This window comes from Rhinatrema bivittatum, chromosome 8 (assembly GCF_901001135.1).
Source record: "Rhinatrema bivittatum chromosome 8, aRhiBiv1.1, whole genome shotgun sequence".
NCBI classification, from domain to species: domain Eukaryota; kingdom Metazoa; phylum Chordata; class Amphibia; order Gymnophiona; family Rhinatrematidae; genus Rhinatrema; species Rhinatrema bivittatum.
This window is the reverse complement of record NC_042622.1, coordinates 238,455,383-238,483,356: the sequence shown is the minus strand read 5'-3', so window position 1 is coordinate 238,483,356 and position 27,974 is coordinate 238,455,383. Positions and strand designations below refer to the sequence as shown.

The 27,974-nt window shown below is 48.6% G+C and overlaps 2 protein-coding genes across 10 annotated transcripts in view; one reads left to right on the top strand and one right to left on the bottom strand.

The window, feature by feature from the left end:
• CALR3 (calreticulin 3) overlaps positions 1 to 9,029 on the bottom strand; it is a 201,719-nt gene extending 192,690 nt beyond the window's left edge. For 2 of the 6 annotated variants that reach the window (XM_029614223.1, XM_029614220.1), the window contains exon 1: positions 8,643 to 9,026. In XM_029614223.1, the coding sequence (XP_029470083.1) occupies positions 8,643 to 8,784 (142 nt within the window). In that variant the 5' untranslated portion in view covers positions 8,785 to 9,026. Of the gene's footprint in view, positions 1 to 8,642 lie in introns of all 6 variants that reach the window. The other 4 variants (XM_029614221.1, XM_029614224.1, XM_029614222.1 and 1 more) reach the window with 3 other exon arrangements.
• A 63-nt stretch (positions 9,030 to 9,092) lies between these two features.
• The window catches only part of C8H19orf44 (chromosome 8 C19orf44 homolog), a 151,149-nt gene continuing 132,267 nt past the window's right edge, over positions 9,093 to 27,974 (top strand). The window contains exons 1-2 of one of the 4 annotated variants that reach the window (XM_029614218.1): positions 9,093 to 9,227; positions 9,501 to 9,584. Coding sequence is in view for 2 of the 4 variants with exons in the window: in XM_029614216.1 (XP_029470076.1) it covers positions 9,618 to 9,627 (10 nt within the window). In the remaining 2 variants the exon portion in view is untranslated. Of the gene's footprint in view, positions 9,413 to 9,500; positions 9,628 to 27,974 lie in introns of all 4 variants that reach the window. The other 3 variants (XM_029614216.1, XM_029614217.1, XM_029614215.1) reach the window with 3 other exon arrangements.

The window sequence follows — 27,974 nt, the reverse complement described above, 5'->3', positions numbered from 1 at the left end:
TTCAAAAATGAAAAGATGTTGTAGCTACTTCTATGAAGACCCACACAGGATGGGGTAAGGGACAGGAATGATAGGGGTGATAGCATAGCATCCCACATGTTAACCTTGGACCCCATCAAAAATCAGTTCTGGCTATGCATCTATATTAGAATATTTAGGGACAGTGGATCGCAAGGCACTAGATGTAAAACACAGGGATAAGTAGCTAGCACCCTGCATAAAATGATAAATAGTCAGCTGAACTTTAAAGACCTACATTGCAAAAAAATCAAAGAGGGTTATTACAAGCTATTAACTTTAAGGAGACTAAAGCCTTTCCTTAATCCTACCGACTTTAGAACGGTATTGCAGTTCCTCATCTTTCCCATAATGGACTACTGTAACTCTCTTTTACTTGGATTACATCATCAACGATTCGACCACTTCAAATACTACAAAATACAGCAGCCAGAATCTTAACTGGTACAAAGAAATAAGAACATATTACTCCAGTTCGGATGTCCCTCATTGGCTACCAATAAAATATAGAATAGAGTATAAAACATTAACAATTATCCATAAAATCATGTACGGTGTTGTGTCCGTTGCTGCTCATCGCCCTCACTCCTCCCTCTCTACCTCTGTGGCGACTCCCTCCAGGTCTGATAGACGGTTTGCTGCTGCGGCGTCTCCATGCCGTCTCCCTCAGACATCCCCGGACCGGCTCGACGCTGCAGATCCGCCATGTTGCCTGATGACGTAGGATGCACGTGCGCGCGCTCCAATTGATGTACCAGCAAGGGCGCTTCCAATATAAAAGGTCTCAACATTTGCTAACAGATTGAGTTAGCAAGGACTCGGACTAGGACACGGACAAGAATACGGACTTGTTACGGATTCGTCCAAGCTACTCTGCCTTCTCGGACTCACCAGGGGTACCCGCTCCTCGGGGGCCCCGCTCTCTTTTCTTTATTTCAGATTGCAGATAGGAACTGGTACTTGCTCCTTGAGGGCCCATGTTCCTGGACACTCTGAAGATTCTCTACTGCCTGGAAGCTATCGTAGATACAGACATTTGTGAGTTACCTTTGTTCTCTCAGAGCTTTCCCTGGAACCAGGTACTCGCTCCTCGAGGGCCTAACCCTTTCCAGCTACTGAGCTTCTTTAAGACCTATGTGAGTTTTGTCATCTCGTTCTGGCTATGAACACAGCATGCCCTGTCTACTCACTGTCTATAGTTTCTCTACAGCTCAGCAACCCTGGGATCTCTGTTCCAGTACCTGAGGGACTTCAGCCCTGCTGGGCATATCAACTCACTACTGCACCTCTGGTGGTTCTAGTAACCTGTCTAATAAAAGTACTATCTGTGTCTGTCTCCATACCTAGCCTAGCCGGTGGTACCTCTCAGGATATCCTCCTGGGGGCGCTGTCATCTGCCATTGGCCCAAGGATCCACCTATCTACATTCCTCTACAAGCAGGGTGCTCTCTCCAAGCACTCCGCTGGTAACAGATTGCTACTCCTTCTCATCAGAAGTCTTCAGCTACAGATTCATAACAGATTGGTACTCCACAGTTTATACCTTAACAGTTTGTTAACTCCTCCCTCTACAGGAGCCGTTCATACAGAGTGCTACTCCTCACAGAGGACCCTCACAGATTGTTAACTCCTACTTCAGGAGTCAGCCCCTAGCAGATTCTCAACAGAGCTACAACAAGATTGCTAACTCCGCCTACGGAGTATAACAGAATACTAACTCCTCCTGGAGTTCCACAATAGAATGCTAACTCCTCCCTCCTCGGGAGCTGATTCACAACAAGATTGCCAACTCCTCCTTCCTTGAGAGCTGATTTATTACATACAGAGAACCCACGGATTGGCTTAACATGGCAATTAAAATACATGTACCTCAAAGAAACCTCCGCTCAGCAAATAAAGGCCTCCTTTCTATTCCATCAGTATGATCAGCACAGCTTACGCAAGTAAGAGAACGTGCAATATCCCTTGCTAGTCCAAAGATCTGTAACTCACTAGATACAGATTTACACCTACTACAAAACTTAAAAACATTTAAGAAAGTGATTAAAACCTGGCTCTTTATGAAGGCATTTAATGAATCTAATCAACCTAATCAAACACACTAACCTCCATGTTATATATATATTTATATTTCAAGTTTTATTTTTTAGGCACTAAACATGACATTGCGGTTATATGCTATTTTATATTATTTTAATGTAATTTCTATTTTCACTATGTTGTTTTTATGCCAATATAATTGTTAATGTATTATGTTTTATTGCGATTTTATCTTATTGTATTTTTTATTACTGTTGTAAATCATTGTGATGGCTACACCGAATGACTGTCTATAAAATCAGTTAATAAATAAATAAATAAATAAATAAAATGGACAATGTCAAGTGATAGAGTTGCTTACCTGTAACAGGTGTTCTCTTAGGACAGCAGGATGTTTGTCCTCACACATGGGTGACATCAAATAATAAAGCCCGGCATGGAAAACTTCTGTCAAAGTTTCTAGAACTTTGACTGACACACTGAGCATGCTTAGCATGCTTTAATCCACGTGGAGTCCCTCTTCAGTTTTGTAACATAGAATTACGAAAAAAGGAAATAAACATAGATGAAACCCAACTCCGCGGGGTGGCGGGCAGGTTTCATGAGGACTACCATCCTGCTTGTCCTAGGAGAAAGCAGTGTTGCTTACATGTAACAGCAGGATGTTAGTCCTCACACATTGGTGAATCCCTAGCTACAGGCTATCTCCAAAGACTAAAAGGCCAAACACACACCTAACCAAGTGCCACAGGCACAACAGTAATGCTGCTGGTAACAGAGGGAGACAGCTTGTACCCAAAAAAAGGGCCCTAGGTAGGAAGAGTTGGGTTTAGAGCTGAGAGATTCCTGAGGATGGACTAGCCAAATCTACTGTCACATTAACCATCCCTATCTAGACAATGGTGAAAGGAGAAGGTGTGGAGGGAACTTCTCGTTGCAGCTTTACAAATCTCCATAGGAACTTCCCTCAGATGGGCCATGGAAGTCACCCATGGCTCTGATGGAATGAGCCTTGACATGACCCCCGAGCTGAAGTCCCATCTGTGAATAACAGAACAAGTTGCAATCTGCTAACCAATTGGACAGCGTCTGCTTACCAACGGCAACTCCCAATCTATTCCTGTCAAAAGAGATGAAGAGTTGTGTGGATTGCCTATGACCTTCTGTCCGCTCCAGATAGAAGGCTAAAGCCCTCTTACAATCCAGACTGTGCAAGGCCCACTCACAGGCAGGACAGCTGACTGGTTAAGATGGAACACTGACACAACTTGGGCAAGAACTTAGGGTGTATGTGGAGAACCACCCGATCATGAAAGAACTTCGTGTATGGAGGTTAAATCATCAGCGCCTGAAGCTCACTGAGGTGACTACCACCAAAAAGATGGATTTCCAGATCAGGAATTTCAGGTCACAGTTGCTCAGCAGTTCGAAAGGAGCCTTCATCAGCTGAGCCAACACCATGTTGATAGAGGTGTTTAAAATCATGAGAGGTCTAGAACGGGTAGATGTGAATCGGTTATTTACTCTTTCAGATAATAGAAAGACTAGGAGGCACTCCATGAAGTTAGCATGTGGCACATTTAAAACTAATCGGAGAAAGTTCTTTTTCACTCAACGCACAATTAAACTCTGGAATTTGTTGCCAGAGGATGTGGTTAGTGCAGTTAATATAGCTGTGTTTAAAAAAGGATTGGATAAGTTCTTGAGGAGAAGTCCATTACCTGCTATTAATTAAGTTGACTAAGAAAATAGCCACTGCTGTTACTAGCAACAGTAACAAGGATTAGACTTAGTTTTTGGGTACTTGCCAGGTTCTTGTGGCCTGGATTGGCTACTGCTGAAAAAGGATGCTGGGCTTGATGGTCCTTGGTCTGACCCAGTATGGCATGTTCTTATGTTGAGACCCCAAAACACAGCAGGAGGCTTCAGTGGAGGCTTCAACGAAAGCAGACCTTGCATAAAGCAACTCACCAACGGCTGCACAGAGATGGGCGAACCATCCACACCCTGGTGGTAAGTTACGACTGCGCTCAAGTGCACCCTAATGGCGTTGGTTTCAAACCAGCTTCCGAGAGGTAGAAAAGGTAATCAAGCAGTTTGTGAGTGGAGCAAGAAAAGGGATCCAGGCCATCTTGCTCACACCACACCAAAAACCTCCTCCACTTAAGCCCATAAGACTTCCTAGTGAGAGGCTTTCTGCAAGCCACCAGGACCCGAGATACATCCTCTGAGAGATCAAGGGACCCAAAATCAGCCTCTCAACATCCAGGCCATGAAAGACAGGGCCTGGAGTTTGGGATGCCACAGCCTGCCCTGCTCCTGAGTGATGAGATCCGGGGTCATCCCCAGGCTGATTGGTTCCTGGAGGGAGAGATTCCGCAGGAGCAAGAACCAGACCTGCCTTGGCCAATGCGGAGCTATGAGGATCATGGTTCCCTGGATCTGGCGAAGCTTCAAGAGAGTCTTAATCACCAGAAGGTTCGGAGGATATGCGTACAGAAGGCCCCGGCCCCAGCTGCGGGCAAAGGCATCTGAAGCTGGGACGCCATCTGTGCGATACAGGGAGCAGAACTGCATCACTTTGCAGTTGCAAGGGAATGCAAACAGATATCCGGGTTTTCCAAAAGACGAAAGATACGATCTGCCACCACCTGGTTCAGGGACCACACATGGGGCTGGAAAGCTTAACTGAACCAGTGCCGATCAGGTTGTCCATTCCGGCCAGGTACATGGCCCAGAGCACCACCGCTTGGAACACAGCCCAGGACCAGATCTGGACCACTTCCTGGCACAGGAAGAACGATCTCGTGCCCCCCTGTTTGTTGATATAACACATTGCAACCTGATTGTTGGTCTGGATCAGGAACACTTTGCCGGCCAGGCGATCCCTGAAAGCCCAGAGAGTGTATCTGATCGTCCGGAACTCCAGGAAGTTGATTTGACATTGTGCTTCCTGAGCGGACCACAGGCCTTGGGTTCAGAGCCCTTCCACATGGGCTCCCCGCCAAGAATGGAGGCATCCATGATAAGCACAACCTGAACAGGGGAGATTGAAATGACATCCTCGCTTCAGATTGGAGAGGGTCCACCACCAGGACAAAGGGTCCCAGAGGGATGGTGATCTCCGAAGCTCTGACTGACCTGATGCCGCTGAAACCTCAGAGTCCACTGGGGCCTACGCATATGCAAGTGGGAAAAGGGAGTAACATGGACAGTAGCAGCCATATGCCCTAACAGCCACAACATTTGCTTCGTGGAGACTCACTAGCTCCGCTGCATCTCCCTTGCAAGGGACGCCAAAGTTAGCCCTGTTGTGGGGCAGAAAGCCCTTGCCTTTGTCATGTCCAGCACGGCTCCGATGAACTCCAGCTGAGTAGACAGGCTGAGATGAGACTTCAGGTAGTTGATAACGAAACCCAATGACTCCAGCATTTGAATGGTTAAGCACAGGGAACGCGTCTCCCCCACCTGGGAGGTGCTTTTGACCAGCCAATCATCCAGATAGGGGAAAACCTGCACTCCCAACCTGCGCAGGTGTGCCCCCCACCACAGCCAGATACTTGGTAAAACTCGTGGTGCAGAAGCCAGACCGAACAGCAACACCTAGTACTGAAAGTGGCGTTCACCCACCACAAACCGGAGATACTTCCTAAGGCCTCGGAAGATCTCTAAGTGGGTATAAGCGGCTTTCAAACCCCTGCTCCTCCGGTGTTACGGGTGGAGGGCCAGATGGCGAGGGATTGATGCCCATCGGTTCCGGTGTCTGGATGCAGAGGACAAATTCAAAAACACTTGGGGCAAGGAAGAGGATGATGAGGGGAAGTGAGTGGTCAGTAGAACCCCCCTTTTCCTCAGATTTTGAAGAATGGTCTGGTGACTCTGGTTCCAGAGCCAAAGGAGCATTTCCCCCGGATGTGAAGGGAAGTGACGTGTGTAGAGACCTATGTGGTAATGGTCCCTTAACCTCCTTTTTCTTCTTTTTTAGGGGCTGTAAAGAAGCTTGCATCGATGATTTGGACTTGTCCTGTCAGGGACAGTAGCACAGTGGCTACTGTCTACGTCACTGTGCGACATAGACACCATATGCATCTGTGTGTGGCTATGCATCGGCGGCCTGGTTTTGTGCCCCAATGGTGGCTCTGTCCACAGACCCACCCCAACATTCAGGTCACACATGCAAGAGACCTCAGTATTATCCTTGATAACCGCCTAAACCTAAAGAAAGCTGTCAACAACACGACCAAGGATTGTTTCTATAAACTTCGGGTGTTAAAAAGACTCAAACCCCTTCTGTACCTCCACGACTTCAGGACAGTCTTACAAACCATGCTCTCTTCCTCGGACTCCCCATCTCCACCACCAAACCTCTGCAGAATGCCGCAGCAAGAATCTTGACCAACACCAACCGCGGAGAACACATCTCCCCCATCCTCCGGAACCTACATTGGCTGCCAGTAAACTTCAGAATCCTACACAAATCCCTCACCATAATACACAAAATGGTCCACAATCATCTACAGCTCGACCTTGAAATCCCTTTCAGATTCCACACTTCAACCAGACCAATTAGAGAAGCATACAAAGGAACTCTGCAAGCCCCCCCAACCAAAGCCACATGGCTCACTATCACGAAAGACCGGGCTTTCTCAATAGCAGGCCCTACTATCTGGAACAACATCCCCACAGATCTTAGATTGGAACCATGCCATCTAACATTCAGAAAAAAACTTAAGACATGGCTTTTCTGCCAAGCCTTCCCGCAACCTTCTGAAGCACACTAACTGCACTAACGGCCCTTAGCCACTATTCACGAACTCTGGAATTAGAAACCCCTAAGCAGCCAAAATATACAAAATTCTAACCTGTATTGTTATTATGTTCTCAGCTATTTGTCTCCTTCTACTCTTTTTTCCAGCTACCTATGCTTCCAAGTTTATCCTCCTTGTTGATTATAACTTTGCTCCTTCTGTTAAATGACTATTTATTATTTATTGTTAAAGTTCCTCCCTGTTTTATGTAAACCGATTTGATATGGTTATTACCATGAAGGTCAGTATAGAAAAATGTTAAATAAATAAAATAAATAAATATAGAAAAGCAGAAAATATTGCTTTTCTGTACTTCCTCTGACTTAATATCGTGGCGATATTAAGTTGGAAGAACTGAAAAAGTAGATCTGTTAAAAAAAACAATTAAAGAAAAAAAAGTGTACAGGCAATCAGGTTAGGAAAAGGGATGCTTGTAAAATTGAGTGTCCGTTTTCGTAACTTACTGACAGCTGCTTCTCCTGGGCATCCGCTGACAAGGAGGCACTAGGGCGCACAATTTCCCTTAATGCCTCCTTTTTACCGCAGCACCCCATTTGCATATTACATTGGGCGCCTCAGAGAGCTAAATCGGCACGAGTTAGGAGAGTAGGCGCTCAGTCATGAGCACCCGTTTTCCACACATCAATATTGCATTGGCCTGTTTGAAAGTTGTGAGGATTATTGCCATTCATCAAGGCCACAGTTGAAGCCTAGACAATGAGCACAACTGCTCACAAGTTTCAAATTTGTGCTAATTCAAACCCTTGTGTCTTTTTGTTCTGCAGTGTCCGCTTCAGTCTCATCCCCTTCCTTTTCTGTTCCCTACAATACAGGAGGAAAGGCAGAGGGGAGGGAGATGGAAGGAAGAGGCTGTATTAGGGTGCAGAATAGCTGTCTCTTCTGTGTGCATATGGGATGAGCTGAAGGACACTCCTATTGCTTTGCCTCTTATGCCCGAAAAGAAATTCCAGAACTGTGTTCCTAGCCATTCCCATGCAAAGTAAGACCTAATGATTTCTTTACTCTAAATCCATGCTTCACTTCACTATTTTAGAATGCCTTAAAAAAGCTAAAAAACAAACAAACAAAAAGGCAAGCAAGCCTTTTCCACATCCTGCCACCAAGATGTATGCATTTGGTAGCCCTTTCGTTACATCTAAATTTAGGTTTCTCAAATTCTTTAGTCAAAAAATTCGTTTTTTCCTTTTTTATTTTATTTACTTCTGTCAAACATTTTTCAACTTGTGATTATCATAATTTTCACATTCTCTGAGTTCAGGTTTATTCCATACAGATTATACATAACCTAGTTCTAAACTTTTGTAGATCTTTTTTCATGGATGCCAGTAATGCTATATCAGCATATTGAACATTTATTTATCAGATTTAACTGTACATATTGTCAACTGTATATAGTTTTCCTCTATTTTGTTTACTTCTTCTATCAGATCTGCCTTTCCCACCCCCCCCATCTTCCCCACCCTCCTCCCTTGTTTTTATTGCTCTATTGTAACTTTCCTCCTTGAGTTCATTGTAAACCGGCATGATGTGCTTCACAAATGTCGGTAAATAAAAGTTAATAAATAAATAAATAAATAAATTTATGCCATTGATGTTTATGTCTGCCCATTCTTCCAAGATTAAAAATTCACTATATAAATTTAATATTATTAAATAACCATGGGACTTTACCTCCAACTACTCGCCCCCTCCCACGATAAAATAAAAATAATAAAGCAATTCTGGGATTCACATCACAAAGCCTTTTTTGTTTACCTCCGTCAGTAAATTGCTCTTTAAAGTACACATGGGAGCTTGCTGACCCTAAGACAGCTAGGAAACAAGGGCCCAGGAGAAAGAGTAGCAGGGCCCTCTGGACGAGGCTCCGAGCAGCCACCAGAAGACCCCGCTTCCACATTTTCTTCACAAACTCCCTCTAGAAGAATTTTCCCGCTTACTGAGCGCGAAACAAACGCGCATGGACTGCTTTTCCTCGCCAATCGCGACTCAGTACACCCTCGCTACTGCCTGGTAAGAAACGCTTTGGTTTCCAGTCATAAACTCGCGTGCTCCAAGCTTCGCCCTATACCCCTCGTCTTCTCTTCCCCTTAGCACATCAGGAGGTAAATGCACCAGCGCCGGGACCCCATGAATAATCCCTTCCCTCCCCGTCTTATTTGTGTGACGCTATCCAAACTACCCAATCAGGAATAGCTTGAACCGATTCCTCTATGAGTGACCGGAGGGAGCGGGCGACGCTACCAACCGGCTCGTCCTATCAGACGCCAGAATACTGTTGTCATGTAGCAAAGCGGAAAAAAGGCGCTGCGCTAATGGAAGCCTGGGCTGTTTGGTGACAAGGTTAAGTGAAACGTCTCCCTTCATGCTTTTTAATTACATTCACAAAGGATGCTGTAGCTCCCATGCCGTAGCAATTAGTGCTACTGTTAATATCAAGCAGTAATAAATATAACAAGGACGCCTAATAGTGGGGAAAAAAAAATTCCAAAGTTTCATTCCCAACCCTGAAACAAATCCTGGCATAGGTTTGTATCAGTTACTCTTTTTCAGTTAATGAACATATTTTTATGTAATTACGTTTATTAATGCAGGCTGTGTTCATTACTGTTGCAGGAGCTGGAGCCACTGGAAGAAGTTTCAGTTGATGAAATGCTGCAGACTCGTGTAGAATTGGACATTCATAATTTGTTTTATTCGGTACGGATAGTCTTTTGAGGATTTGTTTTGTTTATGAAGTTCTGTAAGTACTGAATTTATCTCTCTTATGCGTGTCTGTAATTCGCCTTCAACTACAAATTATAATAAATGTAAATTCTATTAGAGAGCATGGACTAAATATGCGCGAGATTCCTGCTTCCCCATTTATTTGTAACCACAAATGTTTACCATTTTAACATATTTTCTCTCAAACATTCTCCGGCTCTAGTTCAGGTGAGTTGGTGACTGAAGCACCCCCATCACCTCCTCTAGACAGTGCACTGATGTTGAAATGCATGACGAACAGGTAGGAGGTGTAGTCCCCCACTCTTTTGCTGATGTGAATCACTAAGGAATTTATTTTAAAATATCGGTACTAGGGAAATAATAGATTTCTTTTAATACAGTTGTAAGTTAAACTAAATCATTGTGAGGCCTATTTATTTTGCTGCTGGTTGACAACCCTTTTTGAGAAAGATAGTGTGTAGTATGTAAAAGTCTTGTGGTACCGCTAGGGACAGGGTGTTACAGCTGCGAGCTGTTACATCCTTCTTGCCCAAAGTGCTCTCAGACTTTCATGTGAATCAGTCCATTCCTGGATAAGGTCAGGGATTTTCGAGGAGTATTGCCTCCTGCGCCCCTTAGATGTCTGAACCTTTCTGTAAGACGGATTGCCTGTTTGTCCTCCATGGCGGAAGAAAGCAGGATGCTTCAGCTTCCCAGGCTACAATAGCTTGCTGGATTAAGGAGGTGGTCACGGCCGTGTATGTGGATGCTGAAAAGCCATTCCCTGTACGTACCCGGATCAGTCCAGACACCTGGGTTGTGACTCCGCACCAGTAGATGGAGACAGAGCAAAACTTGACGGGCTCCCTACATATAGTAAGGTGCCACCCACAGCCCCTCAGTCTTTCTCTGTCTCCAGCAGATGGGGCAGGTCCACCCACAGTCTCGGTGATCCTTGGTAGTTTTGTGGCTCGGGGTAGTCAGTCAGGGATCTATTTGTATTAAATCCTAAGTTGTTAGGGCAGTGTGTTTTCAAAAAAAAAAAAAAAAAAGGAAAGGAAAGGAGAGAAATTTTCTTCAAAGAAGACATAAAGAAGAAGATAGAAGTCTCCCGTCGGGGGAGCCTCCCAGGAGGGTTGGAAGGTCCTGAGAGGACCATCCCCTCCAGGTCGAGGCCGCTGCTGAGGGTCGAGGACCCGGCCTGTGCTGGCAGCAGCGTCGGGGGTGACACCGGGGAGCCCGGTTCACTCACCCCCGCTGGAGCTGAAGACTGCAGGACCACGGCTAGCGGCTAAGTAAACAACAAAAAACAGCGTGTTTGTTTTGGTTTTGCGCCGCCGGCTCTCTCCCTCTTCGCCGTCCCTTCGCCGGTCGGGTGGATCGTTCGCGGAGGGGGGACGCTGGTTGGGGAGCCTGTTCGCCGAGGTGGTCCAGGATGCCGAGGGGGACGACTTGCCGCGTGTGCGGCTCTCCAGGGACGGGGTCTGCTCCGGCTGCGTTGCAGGTGGCGAGGGTTCGTCGGAGGTCGCCCGGGGGGGTCGATCGCAGGGGGCCCGTTCGCCATCGCGAGCCGGAGCTTCGGAGGCCGCGTCTTTTGATCCGTTCCCGCTTAGCGCGGGAACGGACGCCATTTTGTCCACCGTGAGGGAAGCCACGAGGAGGGCACTCCAAGATGGCGCCCAGCCTCCCGCGCTATCGCCACAGCCCAGGGGTTCGGGGGGAGAGCCCCCGGGACCCCGTGGTTCGGGGAGCCCTTGTGCTGGGAGGAATTCCTCCGGATCGGAGGGCTCGTTTTCAGAGGATTTTTCCTTATTAATGCAGAAACTGGTGAAATATAAAAAGTCAAAACTAAAGGCTGGGAAGGCTTCAGGGGCAGGGAAGCGCGCTCCCAGCCCGGAAGAGAGCCCGCTCAGACCCGGGATGCCCGGGGGGTGCCGCGGGAGAAGAGGCAGCCGCGTGGCGACCTGCAGGAGTCGGAGTCAGCGTCCACCGCCTCCTCTGAGGAGGAAGCGCTGTCGGGAGCCCCTGAGGGCCAGGAGGGCCCCGAAGACGAGGGGCAGGCCCAGCTGGGGAGCCGGCAAGGGCCGCAGGCGGCGGAGGGTGATGACCCCAAGGTCGTCCGCCTGTTTCGTCGGGAAGAACTTTCTCCACTTATCCCAGCCATTCTGGACGAGATCGGCATGGATCCTCCTCCAGTGGAGTCCAGGCAGGGGGTCAAGATGGATCCGGTGCTGTTGGGCCTGGCGGGTCCTGCACTGGCCTTCCCTTTTCACGTCTCGGCCTCTGATATTTTGTTTCGGGAATGGGATACCCCGGAACTGGGGCTGAAGGTGAGTAAGGCTATGGACAAGCTTTATCCCCTTCCAGAGGACGCGCTGGAACTGCTGCGTCTCCCGCGGGTGGACGCGGCGGTGTCAGCGGTTACAAAGAGATCCACCATCCCGGTTACGGGTGCTACTGCCCTCCGTGATATCCAGGATAGGAGCTGGAGGTGCAACTGAAGAAGATCTTCGAAGTGTCCGCACTGGGAGTGCGGGCAGCCATTTGTAGTACCTTTGCACTGCGAGCGGTGCTCCGGTGGGCCCAAGTCCTGCAAGCAAACGCCGACCTCTCCTCGGGGGAGGCTACTCAGGCGGATAACTTGGAGGCGGTGATTGCCTACACCGCTGATGCGATGCACGATTTAATCAGAACATCGGCCAGAGCGATGGTGTCGGCGGTCTCGGCGTGTCGTCTCCTTTGGCTTCGCAACTGGGCTTGCGGATGGAGCGTCCAAGGCCCACCTGGGGTCCTTACCGTTTAAGGGAAAGCTCCTGTTTGGCAAGCAGCTGGACGATCTGATGCAGTTCCTGAGCGAGAACAAGGCTTTAAGTTGCCGGAGGATAGGCCCAGGCCGCGGTCGTCCTTTTCTGGAAGGAACAGGTTCGGTCCAACCGCCGTCAGCGGCCGCAGAGGGCGTCGGGGGTCGGGCCAGTCCTACCGGTCCGGATCGGCTAGATCGTCCTCCTGGTCCCAGTCCTTTCGAGGGAAGAAATTCAACAGAACCGGTGGACCCTCGTCCGGCTCGGGGTCCAAGTCGGCCCAATGAAACGAGACGGGTCCATTCCTCGTTGCCTCCAGCCCTCGTACCTTACGTGGGCGCGAGGCTCACCTTGTTTTACGAGGCATGGACCAGAATAACTTCCGACCAGTGGGTCCTCGCTGTGATAAGAGGCGGTTACGCGTTAGATTTTGTTCGGCTCCCGGTGGACAAGTTCCTCGTCTCACCCTGCAAGGCCCTCGTCAAGCGCGCCGCTGTCCGGACCACCCTCCGGCGTCTAGAGGACCTGGGCGCAATTACTCCTGTGCCGCGGGATCAGCAGGGCAAGGGAAGGTACTCTATTTACTTCGTGGTCCCAAAGAAGGATGGAGCGTTTCGGCCCATTCTCGATCTAAAGGGCGTCAACCGGTGCCTGCGGGTACCACGGTTCAAGATGGAGACGATCCGCTCGGTGATTGCCGCGGTTCGTCCGGGCGAGTTCCTCGCTTCTCTGGACCTTACGGAGGCGTATCTTCACATCGGGATTCAGCCGGCTTATCACCGGTACCTGAGGTTCTGCATCCTGGGCGGACATTATCAGTTCCGGGCTCTTCCCTTCGGCCTCGCCACGGCTCCACGCACTTTCACCAAGGTGATGGTGGTGGTGGCTGCTCAGCTCCGGAGGGAAGGGCTGCTGGTGCATCCTTACTTGGACGACTGGCTCATCCGAGCCAAATCGGAGGACGAGTGTCGGCAGGCGATTGCCAGGGTCCTACAGCTCTTGCGATCGCTCGGTTGGGTGGTCAACTTGTCCAAGAGTCATCTACAGCCTACGCAGCGGTTGGAGTATCTGGGGGCCCTGTTCGACACCGAGAGGGCCATGGTGTCGCTGACTCAGGAGAGAGTGGTCAAGCTCCAGCGACAGGTGCGACACATTTTGTCCATGCGGTGCCCGCTGGTTTGCGATTACCTGAGGGTCTTGGGTTCCATGGCGTCGACCCTCGCTCTGGTCCCTTGGGCATTCGCTCACCTGCGACCGTTACAATCAGCGTTACTTTCCCGCTGGAAGCCGGTTTCGGAGGAGTTTCATCTTCCGTTGCCTCTCACGCAAGCCCTGGTGCCAGGGCCAGTCTGCACTGGTGGCTCTCCCGAGATCATCTGTCATGCGGGGTGTCTCTGGTCATTGCCCACCTGGACGGTAGTGACGACGGATGCCAGTCTACTCGGCTGGGGGGCGGTCTGCGGAGGCCGCTCGGTCCGGGGCAGTGGTCGAGCCAGCATTCGAGGTGGGTCCATCAACCGCTTTGGAGACGAGGGCGGTGTCGTTAGCCCTGCAAGCTTTTCTGCCGTGGATACGGGGCCAGGCGGTTCGGGTGCTCTCGGACACGCAACCACGGTGGCGTATATCAATCGTCAAGGGGGCACGAGGAGCCAGCAAGTGGCGGAGGAGGCAAGGCTGCTCATGATCTGGGCGGAGCAAACAACCTCAGCGGCTTGGCGGCGTCTCACATCGCAGGTGTGGACAACGTGCAGGCGGATTTCCTCAGCCGACATCGGCTGGATCCAGGCGAGTGGGAGTTACCAGACATGGCGTTTCGCCTCATCTGTGCCAGGTGGGGAACGCCACGCCTGGACCTGATGGCCACCGCTCGCAACTCAAAGGCCCCACGGTTCTTCAGCCGTCGGAGGGAACGGGGGCGCAGAAGGAGTCGATGCTCTAGTACTTCCCTGGCCCACGGACGTGTTGATATATGTGTTTCCCCCCGTGGCCTCTGATAGGCAAGGTTCTTCGCCGAATCGAGTTACATCCGTCGGACGTGATCCTGGTGGCGCCGGAGTGGCCAAGGCGCCCGTGGTTCGCGGACCTCATTCAGCTGGCGGCGGAGCCTCCGCTTCGGTTTCACGGGGGCCGCATCTCTTCTTCGACAAGGACCCGTCTGTTTGGAGGATGCGGATCACTTTGTCTCGCGGCATGGCGTTTGAAAGGGCGCGCTTAAGGGCTAAGGGGTACTCCGAGGCAGTGATTGCTACCTTGTTGAGGGCTCGAAAACAGTCCACGTCCTTAACCTATATGAGGGTGTGGACGGTGTTCGAGGACTGGTGTAGTACTCATGAGGTGGATCCTGTACGTCCATCGGTGCTGGGGGTCCTCGCTTTTCTTCAAGAGGGCCTCTCGAAGGGGCTGCCTGGAGTACCCTGAAGGTCCAGATAGCTGCGCTTGGTTGTCTGCGGCGGTAAGGTTCGCGGAGTGGTCCTTGGCGTGTCATCCGGATGTGGTGCGTTTTCTGTGCGGGGCTAAGCATTTACGCCCTCCTGTACGGAATCCTTGTCCATCGTGGAATTTAAATTGCGTGCTCTCGGCGCTTGGGGGAGCACCGTTTGAGCCTCTCAAGCGGGCGACGCTGAAGGATCTTACTTTGAAGATCGTGTTTCTAGTAGCCATTACGTCTGCTCATCGGGTCTCGGAGTTGCAGGCCTTGTCCTGTCGGGAACCGTTCTTGCGTTTTTCGCAGGGCGGAGTTTCCCCTGCGGACTGTGCCGTCCTTTTGCCTAAGGTGGTGTCCTCTTTTCACTTAAATCAGTCAGTGGACCTTCCAGGTTTGAGGTCGGGGATCAGATGGACAAGGGGATGAAAGAGTTAAGGAAGCTCGACGTTCGCAGGATTCTGCTTCGTTACCTGGAGGTTACGAATCCTTTCCGGGTTTCCGACCATCTGTTTTGTTCTCTGGTCCGGGCCTCGCCGGGGGTCTGCTGCGTCGCGGGCCACTATTGCGCGTTGGCTCAAAGAGGCTATTAGTTCCGCCTATCTTCTGCACGGTAAGTTGGCACCCAGGGGGCTTCGTGCTCACTCCACTCTCGGGCGCAAGCCACGTCCTGGGCCGAGGTCTCTCAGGTGTCCACGCAGAGATCTGTAGAGCTGCGACGTGGAAGTCCTTGCATACTTTCACGAGACATTAACAGGCTTGATGTCCAGGCGGCTGAGTCTCGGGGGTTTGGGGCGAGTGTTCTCCGAGCGGGACTCTCTTGCGTCCCACCCTCGGTAGTTTGCTCTGTACATCCCAGGTGTCTGGACTGATCCGGGTACATACAGGGAAAGGAAAATTAGGTTCTTACCTGATAATTTTCGTTCCTGTAGTACCACGGATCAGTCCAGGCTCCCGCCCGTTCTGTTCAGTACGATGAAGAGAGAGAGAGTCCGCTCGTTGTTTATTCGTGCTGTCAATTGTTCCAGTTCTTGGCATACGCCGCTTGCCTCTGGTCTGATGTTTTCGGTTTTCAGCCAGGGGGTGTTTGAATTGGTTTAACATTGTTCTAGTTAGTTAGTCGGGCACTGGTTTGCTTTGACAGTTCGTTCGACTGAGGGGCTGTGGGTGGCACCTTACTATATGTAGGGAGCCCGTCAAGTTTTGCTCTGTCTCCATCTGCTGGTGCGGAGTCACAACCCAGGTGTCTGGACTGATCCGTGGTACTACAGGAACGAAAATTATCAGGTAAGAACTAATTTTCCTTTGTCTATTCAGGTTAGGGCTCAGGCAGTGTCATGGGCGGTGGTTAGATTGTTGTCTCCCTTCAATATCTGCCGAGCTGTGACATGGTCATATACTTTTTCCAGGTTTTATAGTCTGGATGTGCAGGACCGGGAAGATGTAGCCTTTGCACGTGTGGTATTGACTGGACTGTGGGCAGCCTCCCATCCTGTTAGGGAGTAGGTTTGGTACATCCAACTAGTCCTGAGTCCATCTGTCTACATGCTAGGACAAGGAGAAATTACTTACCTGATAATTTCATTTTCCTTAGTGTAGACAGATGGACTCAGCTTCCCGCCCTCGGCTGCCACATGAGTGTGTCAGCACTCCTCCTGTTGTGTTCCAGGTCCCATGGGATTAGTGGTAAGTGTTCATCCAGTCCCTAGATTGGGATACCTAGATTCTTACTTGAGTTGTGTTTCTTGTTGGTTGAGTATAGTTATGGTTGCATGTTTTTAATCAAGTTTTTTGCTAGTTTGGCCACAATTGCTTTTGAAGAGATTACTGGCAGGCTGGGTCACTGCAAGAGTTTATATACTGTGATGTCAGCTTGCTCCATTTCCATCTGCTGGCAGGAGAGCAAAACCTGCCAGTCCTGAGTCCATCTGTCTACAGTAAGGAAAACAAAATTATCAGATAAGTAATTTCTCTACTAAGTGTGATGGACTTTTGGTCTGACACAGTATGGCAAATCTTATGTACACAAGGACATGCAATGAAGTTCCTAGATAATACATTTAAGAGATATAATAGAAAATATTTTTTTACTCAATGCATAATTTAATTCAATAATTCATTTAACTCAATAATTCAATGCATAATACTCAATGCAAAAACGCTCTCCTACTGGGAGAACTGCCTTAAGTCCATCAACCACTTACTCACCAGCCTGAACCTGGTCCTCAATGCAGCCAAAACAGAAATCCTTCTCATCTCCTCCGACCATTCTACCAGCCATGATCAGACAACCTCTATTCCTCAGACCACTCAAATTAGGGATTTAGGAGTCACCATTGATAACCATTTTAACCTAAAAAAATCAATCAACAATATTACGAAGGATTGTTTCTTCAAGCTCCAAGTTATGAAAAGACTCAAACCCCTCCTCCATCTCCAGGACTTCAGAACTGTCCTTCAGTCAACAATATTCTCCAAAACGGACTACTGCAACACTCTCCTCTTAGGACTCCCGATCTCTGCCACAAAACCACTACAGATGCTCCAGAACTCAGCAGCCAGGATATTAACCAACACAAACCGGAGAACTCACATCACTCCTATACTTAGAAAACTACACTGGCTACCTATTAAATACAGAATTTTGCATAAAGCACTCACCATTATCCACAAATCCATATACAACCAACTACCTCTGGACCTTCAGTTCCCACTCAAACTATATACATCAGCAAGACCCATCAGAACGGCACACAAAGGAACCCTTCAAGTCCCCCCAACTAAATCCTCTCATCTAACCTCCACGAAAGAACGGGCATTCTCCACAGCTGGCCCCATCATCTGGAACAACCTGCCGACTGAACTAAGACTGGAACCCTGACTGATTACATTCCGAAAAAAAACTCAAGACTTGGCTTTTCATCCAAGCCTTCCCTTAAGCCTAACATTGCAACAGTTCTTTCATTTAGCCCAATAGACTAAATGACCGACCTAGCCACTGTATATTCATACGTTCTCATTCTCCAGTTATCTCTTTCCTTTACTTCCTGGCTACTCTAGCCCCCAAGTTCATGACCCCTGTTATTTGTATCTGTGCTTCGGCCTTCCTGTTATATGGTTATGTTTAGTTAATCCCAAAGTTTGATGTAAACCGGCCTGATATGAAGCTTGTCATGAAGTTCGGTATAGAAAAATGTTAAATAAATAAATAAATAATTTAAACTCTGGAACTCATTGGAGGATGTGGTTAAAGTTGTTAATATAACTGGATTTAAAAAAGGTTTGGAAAGGTTCCCAGAGGAAAAGTCCATAAACCATTTTTAAGATGAACTTGGGGAAATCCAGTGCTTTCCCTGGGATAAGCAGTATGGAATCTGTTCACCTTTTGGAATCCTGCCAGGTACTTTTGACCTGGATTGGTCACTGCTAGAAACAGGATACTGGGCTTGATTGACCTTTTGGTTTAAGCCAGTATGGCAAATCTTATGCTTCAAGTTTGTAAAAAAAAAATAAAAAATTGGTAGAAACAGTTCTCTTACTCAGGATTGTGTGAAGTTAAGGTGAAAAGAATTTGTCTGCCTTTGAGGGTGAGTGCGCCTGTTTGAAGTTGGTGTTTATCAGGTTCCAGTCTAACTGTCCCATGCTGATTTAATCTAGTAAATGATGGCAGAAAAAGAACCAGTGGTCCATCCAGTCTGCCCATCAAGGTACTTTTTTCTTTCTTTTAGTGTAATAACTGCCACTCTGTGCAGGCTGCCTCCCCATACCTTCTGTTAAGGGTAGTAACTGCCGCTTCGTGACTGTTCTTGTCTTCATTGCTTCCATGCATCCGCTATGATATTCCTGAATCTACCCACAAAATGGAGAAGCCTGAATGAAGCCGGAGCTGTGGTGCAGGCGCTCCACGGGCACTTCCCCATCTTCACACATGCTGCACCAATCAAACTGGAAGGTACCTGGGGTGGTTTTGCAAGCCTCGGAATTGACTGCCAGGTCCTCTGCAGTCTCAGAGATGGAATTGGGGACTGCCACTCATTCAGAACACAGGCCGGCAGTGGCCTGTGAGATCGTGGTTTCAGTAGGAGCAACCTCCATGTCTGATTTAACTATCATGGGTCAATTGCTCCCTCATGCACTGGTAGCCGAGTTTGGGGATCCCCTCCAGTGTTATTTCCTGAGGAAGAGGTGGCTAAGGATGCCCTTCCAAGCCCAGGATTGTCTTTCTCAGGGGATTTTCCCTAGATGGTTTTTTTATATTTTTGCACCAGGCTTTCTGCGCAATTCAAAGGCCTGGTTTCTTAGCATTCAGACTGGTTAATCCACACTAGTGGGTTATGCACCTCTATCAGCAGATGGAGACAGAGCAAAGTTGTTGTCATGGTATATATAAACCCCTGCACTGACATCAACCCACCAATATTCTCCATCTCCAGCAGATGATGGACGTACATCTCCCTACTGGGGACTGCTTTAAAAAAAAATTTAGAAGGAGAAAAGAAGGAAACTAATTCACCCCACTCTCTTGTGGTGATACCTTATAGTCCCTCTCTGTCAAGTTTTCCTGAGGTGATATCTGCAGATCCCTCTGTCCTTAGAGTGTCTTGGTCCAATAGCTGGTTTTCCAACATGGACTTTAGAGAGACAAACAGCTGAGAGGCTTGCTGCTGCAGGAAGCCGTGCACGGCAGTGAAGGCCTTTGCCCTTGCCCCCTGCAGCTGGAGACTGACTCTATACTCGGCCAGGACGGGCTGAGCTCAGGAAAATATAATAATAAAAAAAAAAAGGGGGGGGAGATAATTTTAGGGATTCCATTCCTCTTCTGGTCTCCGAGCTTGGCATCGCCGATCTGACATCCGTTCCCGTCTCTGGGGGAACTTGGGGAGTCGTGGCTGCTTGTCGGGTTGAACAGCTTTTTTAGCTAGGCCCTGCTCTCAGGCTTTGCTTAGACGCTGCATGATAGGCCATGGCGGGTTCGCACACTCTTCTACGCATAAGTCTGTCACGAAACAGTGTCTAGGATGGTCCCAAAAAAAACCCCAATCTGACAGTTCGCATTTGCGTGCCCGGGTGTGCGCTTGGGTAGGCTCGCAGTTAGGCATGCAGGTGGGCACCTACATTTTAGGCATCCGTAGTGTGTGCTTATTGGACAAGCTTGTTTTTGGGTACCCTGTCCAGGCTCGTTTGTGCAGGCACACAGCTGGGTGCACAATTGTAAGATGCTTTTGTGAGCGTGCTGCTAGAAGGTATTTATCCATGGCATCGTAGCAAAAAAAACCTAAATGTCTTACTCTTTGTGCTGCTTGCCCTATTCAGGTATCACAGCCTGCTGCCCCCTGTGTGTCAGTAGTGCAAGGTGTTATGGTTAAGCGGTGTTTGGGTGGATCCTTGGGTATTGTGGCAGATGACTATGCCCACAGGGAGGAGCCCTGTGAGGAGCCACAGGTACTAGGCTAGACTTAGGACGCACAAACCCAGAGTTAATTCTTTTATTAAACAGCTTTGAAGGATACCACCAGAGGTGGCAGTAGTGAGGCAGTCTGGATGTACCGTGTTTCCCCGATAGTAAGACACCCCTGATAGTAAGACGTAGTGGGAATTTTAGGGGGGTCGGCTAATGTAAGACACCCCCCGAAAGTAAGACGTAGTGTTCAAAAAAAAATTATTTTTGAATACCTGTCGGAGGGCCGCGTGGGTCCAGGCGGCTGGCGGCGGGAGCCGGGTGGTCGCGTGTTAAATCTAGGCCGCGGGCGGGTGGGCGCTTGTTCCCGGGGGGGGGGGGGGTGGACGCGCGTTAGTTCGAGACGGCCGGCGGGCGGCGAGCGGCCGCGTGTTACATCTAGGCCGGGTCGCACAGGCGCGCATTCATTCACTGCCGGTGGGGGCTGCTTTCGGCGCTCAAGGCAGTCACATGCTGTGATGTCACGGCATGTGACTGCCTTGAGCGCCGAAAGCAGCCCCCACCGGCAGCCCCCAGCGCCGAATCGCAGGGGTCGCACAGGCGCTGTGGGCCTGTGCGCGCATTCATTCACTGCCGGTGGGGGCTGCCGAGGCAGCCCCCACCGGCACTGAATGAATGCGCGCCTGTGCGACCCGGCCTAGATGTAACACGAGGCCGCCCGCCGGCCGTCTCGAACTAACGCGCGCCCACCCGCCCGCGGCCTAGATTTAACACGCGACCACCCGGCTCCCGCCGGCCGCCTGGACCCATGTGGCCCTCCGACAGGTATTTAAAAAACTTTTTTTTTTTTTGAACACTACATCTTACTTTCGGGGGATGTCTTACAGGTTTTTTCCAATATAAGACATACCCTGAAAGTAAGACATAGTGGGACTTTTTGGGGTAAAAAGAAAGTAAGACGCTGTCTTACTTTCGGGGAAACACGGTAGCAGTCTCAGGACCCTCGGCAGAGGGGAGCCTTCTTGCCCCGCTGGTATAGGGAGATTCCGGTGCAGGTCTCCCAGCAAGGCAGTGCTGTGGATGAGATAGACTGAGAGTTAGATTACTCACTAGATGGTTGCTGTAGGTATGCGATTCCACCAGGTTGATGAAGATGGTACAGGCAGTGAGAGCAGGCCCTCGAGGAGCGAGTACCCTGATCCCTGTAAGGCACCTGAAATAAAGCAGAGGGCCCCCGAGGAGCTGGTATCCTTCTGCCTTTTCTTGGGTGAAATTTTTTTTCAAGGGCTGCAGGATGGCAGGCTACGGATCCCCTCATGCCTAGTGTCGCTGGTATGGGTCGGAGTATGTCTAGACCTACTGCAGGTCACGCTGATAGGCACCCAGTTGGCATGGATGATGAAGGTGATCCTTACTCCCTAAAGGATGGGAAAATTCCTCCGGGGTTGGAGTCATATAGAACAATGTTGCGTTTGTTTCATAGAGATGAGTTGCCGGCTCTGATCTCCCAGAGATTTAAGATGCTGGGGGTGCCAGGTGCTTATTCCATATCTGAGCCAAAGAAAAATCTCATTTTAATTTCTTTGCGTAAAGCATAATATTTCTTCCCCCATTATGGATGCTGTTCAAGAATTGATTAATCTTGAATGGGGCGCCCCGGAAGCTAATTTTAAAGGGGGACGAGCCTTGGAAGTGCTGTATCCCTTGGATCCGGTGGCAAGAGAACAATTGCGCTTTTCAAAAGTGGATGCACTGGTTTGTACTGTCACCAAGCAGACGACTATCGCTGTAGAAGGGGGAGAGGCATTGAAGAATGTGCAGGATAGGAGACTTGAGGCTATCCTTAAGCAGACCTTTGAGGTGGTGGCAATGAATTTACAGATAACCTCTTGCTGCTCCCTGCTGGCTCACACTTGCTTGCTTTTCTCTTAGGAAGTTGATGAATCTGGTTTGAATTCCAGGGCAGTGATGGTATCAGCAGCCACCTTTTTGGCAGATGTGGGCTGTGATCTGGTCCGTACTTCTGCCAGAGGGGTGGGTTTGGCGATAGCGGCCAGGCATCAGCTTTGGCTGAGGAATTGGTCGGCTGATACAATTTCAAAGTCTAATCTTATGAAATTGCCCTTTAAAGGATCACTCTTATTTGGGAGTGAGTTGGAAAAAATGGCTAATAAGTGGGGTGAGTCCCAGGTTCCTCTGTTATCAGAGGATAAAAAACAGGTGCCGCCCTCATTCAGAGCGAGAGGTCGTGCTTGGGCTTCTCAGAGGGCTTGACCTTTGGGTAAGTCTGAGTCCTTTCGTCCCAGGCAGCCCAGACGGGTCGCAGGCTTGAGCGGCAGTGTCCCCAGACTCCCTCAGCAAAGGTGTGCTGACCCAACCCTGGGAAAAGGAGATAGGGGGTTGCCTGTGTTTCTTTTTTTTTTATCGGAGGTGGGTCAAGATCACATTAGATCAGTGGGTTCTGGAGGTGATAAGAGTCTGCTATACTCTGGAGTTTCTCAGCTTTCCTCTGGGCATTTTCATGGCGTCTCCCTACAAGTCTCCGCAGAAGAGACAGGCAGTGGAGTGTATTTTGTCAAGGCTTCTCAGCCTGCGGGCTGTGATCCAATGCCGATGTCACAAGAAAATATGGGCCGATATTCCATTTATTTCATTGTTCCCAAGAAGGGAGGGTTCCTTTCGCCCCATCCTGGACCTCAAGGGATTCAACCGTCATTCCCTGTACGTACCCGGATCAGTCCAGACTGCTGGGTTATGCCTCCCTTCCAGCAGGTGGAGTCGGAGAATAAACTGAAAAGGCACCCCTTGATAACCCAGTGTGCCATCTGCGATCCTTCAGTATTTCTCTGACTCCAGCAGGTGGAAGACAGCATAACCTGCGGTCCTGGTCTTACTAAATTGATTATTATTTATTCAAGAATGTTTTTTATATGATTTGTGGCCAAATGACTAGATCAATGGGATAGTGAGTACAAAAAAAAAAGGAAAGGGATTTTCTTTCATTATTATACAGTTTGGGAGTTCAGATTCCTCTTACTTACTTTAAATAGACTTCTAAGCAGGCACAGCTAGACTTTGAGGTCTTTCAGCTTATTTACCTGGAGAGTCAGTGGCAGCCCGGTGAGTAGGGGAGATTTACCGGTGGGCTGGTCCCTCTCCCCTACGAGGCAGAGACGCTTCATTCCTCTGCATTCAGGGACATTGTCATTCCCCTGCTCGGTTTAAAAAAAAACAAAACTACCAAGCCAGCCTGCTTCTTTTCCCGGGCCTCCAGAAGGGGTAGAATCTCTACCCAGGCAGACTTTTTTTCGCGAAGGTAACTGCCATGCCGCGGGGAGTGCAGTGCTCTGCGTGTGGAGAGTCGGCAGTGCGACTTTCCCGCGACAGTTTGTGTTCGCGCTGCTTCCCTGGGGGCGAGGGCCCTTCTCATCTGCCTCTGGAAGGCAGAAGATCTCTCCCGCGGCCGTGAAGGGTTGTCAAACGGGTGCAGGACATTTCTCCTCAGCGGGAACGGCAGCCATTTTGAGTGACTCACACTCAAGAGGATCCTCAGGGCTCCGGTGGAGGAGATTTTCCTCTGCCTCCTCCCCCTTCCTCCTCTCCAACGGGGAGGGCCTTAAAGAGACAGCACCCTTTTTTATCACAATTTGTGCTGCTCTTACATAAAGCTTATATGGAGGCAGAAGCTGATTTGTCTTTATAGCAACCTCCTCTATCAAAGAGACCCAGGCCTGCTGACCCTCTGGAAGCACCTCGGGCTCCTTTACCTCAGCCGGTTCCTGATGCAGGGACGACGCCAGCTCCATCGCCAGACCCCATGCCCCAAGACCCTGATCAGGATCCGGGCGACAACGTGGATTCTTCCGCTCCGGTTGAGGGGGATGATCCACGGGTGCTCAGACTGTTTATTTTTTATTTATTTATTTATTTAAAACTTTTCTATACTGTCGTATAGTAGAGCACCATCACAACGGTTTACAGTTAGGCACAAATATGTGGTTTCTAAGTTATCCAAAGTGTGCCATTATTATACGGTTACATAGTTCAATAATATACTCTAAATGGGAATGGGTGTGGTTACCATTTACTATTAACTGTCTTTATAATTGAATACTTAATTGTGAGAGAATAACAAAAATAAGCAATACTGCTTTTTCTTGGTGACTTCCTGCTTTGTGTATGTGTTATTCCGCTACCTTACTGTGAAATGCTTTTTTGAAGAGCCATGTTTTTAAGCCTTTTTTGAAGAGTTTTAGTTCTTTCATTAGTCTTAATTCTAGTGGTAATGTGTTCCATAATAATGGTCCTGCCAAAGATAGTGCTCTCTCTCTAACTTGGGTCAACTTTGCTGTTTTGACTGAGGGTATGGTTAGCAGAGCTTTATTGGCCGATCTGAGATTTCTTTGAGGGACATGTAGTCGTAATGCGGTGTTTAGTCAGTCAGAATTTTCGTCATTTATTAGCTTATGAACTGTGCATAGTGTTTTAACTTGAATTCTCTGTTCTATTGGGAGCCAGTGTAAATCGGCAAGTGTTTGGGTGATCTGATCTCTTCTGCCTTTACCAGTAAGTATTCTGGCAGCCGAGTTCTGTAGTATTTGCAGTGGCCTGATAGTGGTGTATGGTAATCCTAGGAAAAGTGTGTTACAGTAGTCCATGCTGGCAAATATTAAAGCTTGTAGTACTGTACGAAAGTGTTCCTGATTTAATAAGGGTTTTAGTCTTCTAAGGACCATTAGTTTGGCGTAGCCTTCTCTTGTTTTTATTGATATGTGTTGCTTAAGGCTCAGTTCTGTGTCTATACTCCTAGGTTTCTAGCTTTATCAGTTAACTCTACTGATTTGTCATTTTTAAGTCGAATGGGATTTTGAATTCTTTCGATGTTTTTTCGTTCAAGATGTATAAATTCTGTTTTTTCAATGTTGATTACTAGTTCCATTTGGTTTAATAGTTGTTTAATTATGTCTAGGTATAGCATTGCAAAGTTTAGTGTTTTTTCAATTGATTCTTCAATTGGTAGAATTAATTGAATGTCGTCAGCATATATGTAGTGTATGACACCTAGACCAGCTAGTAGGTGGCAGAGGGGGAGCATGTAAATGTTAAATAGAGTTGCTGAAAGTGCCGAACCCTGGGGGACTCCTGTCTTTAGTGTGATTTTGTCTGATATTGAGTTTTTTATCTGTACCTGGTAAGATCTATTGTTAAGGTAGGAAATGAACCATTTAATTGTTTTGTAATCCAATTTCTTCCAGTCTTTTCAATAGTATGTCATGGTTTACTGTGTCAAATGCTGCGGACAGATCTAGTAGTATCATGATGTAGTGTTTCCACTGTCAAATCCGCGAAGTACGGTATCTGTTAGAGAGATTAGTAATGTTTCGGTGCTATAGTGTTTTCTGAAGCCATGTTGTGATGGAAAGAGTATGTTATTGTTGTCTAGATGTTCTGCTAGTTGCTTTTGTACTGCTTTTTCTATTAATTTTGCGATCATGGGCAAGTTTGAAACAGGTCTATAGTTACTTAAGACGGGTCACTGTTTTTCTTTTTCAGAATTGGTTTTATTATTGCATTTTTGAGTGAGTCTGGCATAACTCCTTCACTGAGTGATAGGTTAATTATTTTGGTTAGTGTGTATGAGGTTATATCAGCTAGTTTTTTTATATCTGTGGTGGGAATGGTGTCAATTTTATGTGGTGCTGGATTCAGTTTTTTTATCATGCATTCAACTTCAGACTGGGATACCTTGTCGAATGTGGAGAATTGTGTCACATCTCTTTTTTGCATCGTGATTTCCTGTTTTGTTAGGAACGGAATCTTTGCTTTAAGGTTTGTGATTTTGTCTGAGAAATAGTGTGCTAGGTCGTTGCATTTGTTCTCTTGTGGGGCTTGGGGCATATCTGCTTTATCCTTAGTCAGATTTTTAACTATGTTGAATAGTGTTCGTGGGTTGTTTGAAAATTTTTGTTTGTTTGAAAAGTTTAGGAGGGATGAGCTAAATCCTCTAATTCCGCATGTGCTTACAGAGCTGGATTTGCCAATTCCCCAATCGGTGGCGGATCGGCATCCGGGGGATCCGGTGTTGTCCGGTCTTCGCGCTCTTCCTAGATCCTTTCTGTTCCACCCAAGCCTCTTGCAGCTCATGACTCGGGAATGGGACGCCCCAGAAGCCACACTTCGCATTAGCAGGGCCATGGAGAAGCTTTACCCGCTCCCGGATGAATTTTTGGAGCTCCTTAAGATTCCTAAAGTGGATTCGGCCATATCGGCCATTGCCAAGCATACTACCATTCCAGTGATGGGCGGAAACGCCCTCAGAGATCTGCAGGACAGGAAGCTCGAGATCCTGCTTAAGAGAATTTTCGAAGTGTCGGCTCTTGGGGTTAGGGTGGCCGTCTGCAGTAGTTTCATATAGAGAGCCACCCTTAGATGGATACAGCAACTACTTACGGCACAGGAACTGCCCCCGGCAGAGGCGGAACAGGCGGACCGGATGGAAGCTGCAGTCGCTTATACGGCTGCAGCTTCCATCCGGTACAATGTCATCCGTGGTGGCAGCAGGAGATTACTTTGCGCAATTTGTCATCGGATGCCTCTTCCAAGTCTCAGTTGGGATCCTTCCCATTTAAAGGGAAACTTTTATTTGGAAACGATCTGGAAAATCTTATCAAGGAATTGGGAGAGAACAAGGTTTACAAATTGCCGGAGGACAAGACCAGGTCTACTCGTCCTTTCAATTCCTATAGGGGGCATTTCTGGGTCCAGCAGCGCTTTTGGTCAGCTAGGGCCCTGTAGTTCCCCCCCTCGGCAGGTTCCATCGAGATCCCAGGCTTGGGCACGTTCCTTTCGAGGCAGGCGGCCTCCCTGAGACGGAACTTCCCAAGGATTCTCCAACACCAAGTCAGCTCAGTGAAGGTTGCGCCGGCCCCATTTCCTCCGTCCTGGTGACAGGGGGGGCCGTCCTTCTCTCTCTTTCGAGAGGGATGGTTCAAGATCACGTCAGATCAATGGGTCTTAGACATTATAAATCGCGGTTACGCTTTAGATTTTGCTCGCCCACTGCGGGATCTTTTCTTGGTATCTCCTTGTGGGTCTCTGACAAAAAGGCAAGTGGTACTCCAGACCCTGGCTCATTTGAAAGACCTGGGAGCAATCGTTCCAGTCCCACCGGGAGAGTGCAGGACCGGCAGATATTCCATTTACTCTGTTGTTCCCAAGAAGGAGGGCTCATTCCGTCCCATCCTGGAATTAAAGAAGGTCAACAGGGCTCTTCAGATTCTGCGTTTTCGCATGGAAACCTTGAGGTCCGTCTGCGGCTGTCCACAAAGGCGAATTTTTGGCCTCTTTGGATCTGACGGAGGCGTAGCTGCGTATCGACATGCAGGAGAATCATCAAAGGTTTCTCCGGTTCATGGTGCTAGGAGAACATTATCAGTTTCAAGCGCTCCTGTTCGGTCTGGCGACGGTGCCTCGCGTGTTCACCAAAGTAATGGTGGTGGTAGCAGCGTCTCTTCGGCGAGAGGGGATTCTGGTTCATCCCTATTTGGATGACTTGCTGATTCTGGCGAAGTCACAACACCTTTACGGACAGGCAGTTCAGTCGTTGTTTCTGCGGCTTCAGTCACTCGGCTGGGTGGTCAACTTTCCCAAGAGTCATCTGATTCCATCGCAAGCATTGGAATTCCTAGGGGCCCGTTTCGACACGGTGGTGGGCAAGGTTTTCCTTCCAGTACAGAGAATGAACAAGCTGATGTCTCCGGTTC